The sequence below is a fragment of the Marmota monax genome, unplaced genomic scaffold (genome assembly GCF_021218885.2).
Source record: "Marmota monax isolate L192 unplaced genomic scaffold, Marmota_monax_Labrador192_F-V1.1 WCK01_AAM20220418_F8-fsc00009, whole genome shotgun sequence".
Taxonomy (NCBI): Eukaryota; Metazoa; Chordata; class Mammalia; order Rodentia; family Sciuridae; genus Marmota; species Marmota monax.
The window spans coordinates 28043930-28049013 of NW_026694710.1; the positions used below are offsets into that span (position 1 = coordinate 28043930).

General features: G+C 64.2%; 1 protein-coding gene across 3 annotated transcripts; it reads right to left on the reverse strand.

Moving 5' to 3' along the window:
• Positions 1-923: 923 nt before the first annotated feature.
• On the reverse strand, positions 924-3000 carry Nicol1 (NELL2 interacting cell ontogeny regulator 1). Of its 3 annotated transcripts, none has more exons than XM_046423905.2 (5): positions 2862-3000; positions 2041-2188; positions 1770-1858; positions 1297-1468; positions 924-1037 (listed from the first exon to the last, which is right to left on the reverse strand). In XM_046423905.2, exons 2-5 carry the CDS (start codon positions 2162-2164, stop codon positions 952-954), a joined length of 471 nt encoding a protein of 156 aa, XP_046279861.1. In that variant the 5' UTR covers positions 2165-2188; positions 2862-3000; the 3' UTR covers positions 924-951. The 3 variants fall into 3 exon arrangements, with proteins under 3 accessions (XP_046279861.1, XP_046279859.1, XP_046279860.1); XM_046423903.2 differs by lacking the exon at positions 2862-3000 and adding an exon at positions 2298-2462; XM_046423904.1 differs by lacking the exons at positions 1297-1468; positions 2862-3000 and adding an exon at positions 2298-2422.
• Between the last annotated feature and the right edge of the window lie 2084 nt (positions 3001-5084).

The window sequence follows — 5084 nt, forward strand, 5'->3', positions numbered from 1 at the left end:
ATGGCAGCACAGCCTGGCCTCCACAGCCTGGCAGGCACCGCACGGCCCAGGAAGGGGTGAAGGCCAGCAGAGGCCCAAGGCCTGCCACGGCCTCAGTACCGTCTCTCCCTGGCCTGCTGTAGGGTTTTCATGGACATCCGTGTCTCCTCACCACCGTGTGAGCTCCTCCATGGGGCTGGTTACCTGAGGCCCTAGAGGCTGCAGGCCAGGTACCGCCAGGCCCTTCCAGCACAGGTCAGCGGTCTGGAGGCCAGGGCAGGAGTACTGAGGAGGATCCAGGCGTACATCCTCAGCAGAGGCAGTAAAAACACCCGGGCAGGCCCAGAGGTGGGGCTGGTGAACCACAATCTCCTGCGCATGTGCCACGCTCCCGAGTCAGCGGCACAGGCGCCCAGTGCTGTACCCAGGCAGCGGTAGCCAGGGAACTGGAGCCCCAGACGGGCCAGCTACCCCACCTGGGATGAATGGTGGCTACCTGGGCGTTCCCTACGATGCTCTGGAGTACCCAGCACTGCCCAATCCACCTCCCTCTCCCAGTAGCCCCAGGCTCTGGAGCCTGCCAGCTCAGCCTCAGGGAGCCCCCAACTCTAGCCACCCCACTCCCGTGCAGACAAGCCTTGGGGGGATCTGCCCTGGGGCATCTCCTCTGGGAACTCAGGGAGGTCAGGCCAGTTTCCAATCCTCTGGCCTCTAAAAAGGGCAGGCTGGCCAGGCAGGCAGGACCCAGACAGGTACCAGATGCTTGTGGGTGTGGGTCCGTGAGTATGGACAGATGTGCTGTCCACCTCTCAGCACTGGTGCTATCGGGACATGAACCAGAAGGGCCCCTCCCGCCTGGAACATCTGGGAAAACGAAGGGCCCAACCAGGGCTCCTGGGGGTGGCACAGGGCTTTGGTGGCCAGAGCAGGAGACAGGACACGAGTGTGGGGGCAGGCGTTTATTGAAAGGGATTAGCTCTGGCAGAGAGTCTTCAGCGCCCAGCTGGCCAGCAAGCACACAGGGCTCGGCGCTCGGCCTGCAGCAGGAGGGTCTCTGTCTGCAAAGCAAGGAGAAGCCATGTAAGTAGTCCCCACTGACCATCTCCCCTCACTGACTACAGTCCAGGGGTCCTCCGACTCCTGGTTTCTCCGCCCCCCGGTACTGCCCGACACCCTGGCTGCTCCTTTGCCTCAGCTCCACCCCAGTCCTCTGTTGCCTTCCACTGGGGGCTGCTGGGAGCCACCTCCTAGTCTTCTACTAGGAGCTACTCCCTATCTTCTTCAAAGCTGCCCACTCAGGGCTTCTTTGTCCTGCACCTCCCACTGTAGCCCCCAAAGGTGGGGACAGTTCCTTCCAAGAATCCAGCTCCGGGCTGGGGTGTGGGGCACGCTGGGCCTCCAGTGGGCCCTCTGCGCTTGTGCAGGAGAAGGCGCCGGGGCTTGTGGGTGGTGGGTCTCCCCTTCTCTCTACTTCCAGGAATTCTTCCTCCTTCCAATTAGTAGTTCCCTTGGTTGAGCCCCAGGACCTGAGGGATCCCTGTTCGTGCCCTAGAGGGCATCCCTGAGAGTCCAGTGCAGGCATCATCCCCAAACCACCCAGCCCGACCTGACCTCCCATCCCGCCCACTCCAGCACTCTCTTCCCCGACCTCAGCTTCCCCAGGCCGTCCCCCACCTGGGGATCCTGGATGAGGGCTGGCCTTCCTGGTGGGCCAGTCTGCCTCAGCACGCCACAGGACGAGGCCGAGACCCGCACCCAGCCCGGCCCCGCCCCCAAGCCCCGCGGCTCACCCGCGCGTCCAGGCTGCGCGCCGTCTTCCGCAGGTCCTGCAGGGCGCGCTGCATGAACTCGAACGCGTGGCAGTCCACGCACGGGCGGCCTGGGGGCCCGGGCCGGCGTCACCGCTGCAGGGTTCCCCCCCCAGCCGAGGTCCCACCCGAGCACGAGGGTCCCCTCCCCTCCCACGGGGCGGACCCGCTCCCGGGAACAAAGGCGGGGCGGGGCCTCCCGCGCGCCCCGGGGCTCCGCCGCCGCCCGGTGCGACCCTCCGCGGCCACCTACTCTGCGCGGGGACGACGCTCCCGGCGGCGGGCTCGGCACGGGCGCCCAGCAGCGCCAGGCTCAGCAGCAGCAGCAGCAGCGACAGCGGCGACAGCAGGGACCGGCACGCGGGCGGGGGGGCCATGGCCGAGGAGGAGCCCGGGCCGCCCTGCAGCGAGCGCAGGGTCAACGTCTTCCGCAGGTCCCCGCCCCGGCCGCGCCCCCGGCCCCGCCGCCCCGGCCCCGAGAGCCCGGCCCGCCGCCCCGCCCGCCCCTACCGCGGTTCGGGGACCCCGCGACTAGAAGCGGGCGACTGGGGAAGACGCTCCGTCCGGCGCGCGCGCGCATGCGTCCGACCCGACCCCGCCCGGGCCTCCGCCGTCGTCGTCATGGGAACCCCGGGACCGCGCGGCGCGGGCCCGGCTCACCCTGGCTGCGGGGCTGCCGGGCCGGGTCCCGAGGCCCCGGGTGAGAGCAGGTGGGCGCCGCGGCCCGCGGGGGCCCGACCCGGGGTCCCTGCGCGCGGGCGGGGCGGAGGCACACTCGCGGGTCCCCGGGCCTTCTGGCGGCGACCCCGCAGGAGCCGAGAGCCTGGCCACGCCTCCCCGCTGTGCCACCCGGGTGGTCGCTTGGCCTCTCGGTGCCGTCCCCCCTTGAACGCGCGGATTGCGGGACTCAACCTGGCGCTGCTAGCGGCCGGCGTGGCGCCGAGGAGTGCGACCTCGGTCGCCGGGCCCGGCGGACAGCAGAGCCCTTCCCCTGGAGGGTGCCTCGACCCCCACGGAGTCGCGACCCCTGCATCCCCTGCGGTCAGATGGCCGGCCAGACGCGGGTGTCCTCACCCTGCGCGAGGATGCGGGAGGCCTGGTGCCCCTGGACCTAGCGGTGCTTGGTGGGGACGCCGCACCCGGCTTTCCGGAAACGCAGGCAGGGCCCGCGCGGGGCGGGGGAACTCGGTTTCCCGGACGCCTTGGCGTCTGCCAGCAAGCGCGCACTTGTGAGTCCACGCAGGTGACAGGCCAGGGGTGTCCCGAGAGCCTCGTGGCAGAGGCCTTTCTCAACCGGTCGGCCGCACGGTGCCTTGGACTTGTGATCTACCCCTGTCACCGTGTCCCCAGCCAGGTCCTGGCCTCCCCCAGAAGCAAGGCTCGGGCTAGACCTCAGGCGGCGGTGCCTTGCCAGCAGCGTTGTCGCCTGGTCCAAGCAGGCTGGGTAGTGGGGAGGGGATCCCCAAAGCTGGCATCCTTCCTGGGCTTGATAGTGCACCCTTCCCACTTTTTCCGCCCTGAGGTCTGCACCTCGGGGCCTGTTTCCTCCCAGGATCCAGCCAACATGCCAGCTCCGCACACACGCTGGACACCGGCGGGAAGATGCACGTCTACCGCCCTGGGGCTGCAGGGTCCTGGGCACCACACACGCTCCTTGTCCCTGCTGGCCCCTGACCTCCAAGGCCCCAGCGGCCCTCCTGCGCCTTGCTGTGCAATTCCGCAAGCAGGCTGCGGTTTCCTGCCTACCAGGCCACACAAGCCTTCCCGCGCCCTTGCCCGCAGCGCCTCTCTACACTGTCCATGTTCTCCTTTCTCTCTGGAGCCCACTCTGGTCGCCTCTGTCCTCTCCCTGCCCTCACATACTGGCCTGCCTCTGGGCTATCCCTTTACCCCCACCTTTTCATGACTTTTCCCCAAAGCTGGACCCTGGGCCTCTTCTCCACCTAGCCCACCCTCTGTGACCTTATTAGGTTGGCTGTGAAGGTCATGCAGTGAGCAGCCAGGGCCTCTGTCCCCACCTCAGGTTCATGTCCACTGGTCTCTGGACACCTGCACTGGAGAACAGCTTAGTGGGTGTGCATCCACCACTGTTGCCCCTCAAGATCATGCAAAGTAGCCTGCCCACAGTATTCACCCCTCAAAGGGCAGCTGCATCCTTGGGATGCTCCACTAAAACTTGCTATGGTCCTTCAGATGTCCTACCAGCTCCACCATAGAGTCCACCAGGTCTCCTCCCCAGGCCCCTAGCTGCTGGTCCTCCTTGTTGTCTGCTTGTGACCAGCCGCTGGGGTCCAGTTTCCACAGTCAGAGGAACTTTTTAATTACGGTAAAATATATGTAACATAAAACTTACCATCTTAACTCTTCCTAAGTGTGGTTTGGTGGTGTTAAGTATGTGCAGTGTGGTGCAGCCATCCTCAATGTCTGTCTCCAGAACTTTCTCATTTTCCCAAACTGCAACTGTCCCCATTTAGGCAACGAGGCCCCCTCCTCCTCTGGGCCCTGGCACCCATCTAGTTCCTGTCTGTGGCCTGACACCTGAGGGCCTTGCATGAGTGTACCAGGTGGGTGTGCCTATGAGCCTTCTGTCATCTACGGGGCATCCAGTGGGGTTCCAGGTCCTTGGTGTCCTGAGCAAAGAATTAAGCAGGGCACGCAGGAGTAACAGGCAAAGATGAAAGTAGCACTCAGAAGGGCAGAGTGGGAGGGAGGGATAGATGCAGATCCTCAGGGTGAGGCAGCACTGCCCTGTGGGGACCCATCCAGGGAGTTGAACACAGTTTGGAAGAGGTTCAGTTCACACTCCAGATAGCAAAACATCTCCACTGTTAGCTGGAAAAAGTTGTTGATGTCACTTTCTCCAGGCTTGTCCAGATGTTGGTTGTTCATCTGAAGGTTTATGGGAACCAGGGGTTCTTGACATGGTACTCCATCTCATTCTCAGCAGTTTGAGGTAGATACTGCAGAGCTGTCCATACCCCTTGCTCTGGTGGCACCCACATCCTGCTCATGTTACTCAATTCATTTTATCTTAGAGAGTCCTTCGGGACACTAGGGTGTCCATCATGGAGAAGTGTTCCATTGTGGAACACATGGCCAAACTTCCAGCAGAGCATGGCGTTTCTGTAGAGGGGCAGCAGACTGATCACAGACCAGGTTTAAGCTCCTTTCTCATTGTGGGTGCCCAGGATGATATTTTGGCCTGTTTTCCCTTTACAGCCACTTCCTGAGTATTAATGGCCTTACTGATACTGACCGTCTGAGTCCCCTAGAAGCTCTTGTGCTCTGCCACCCCCA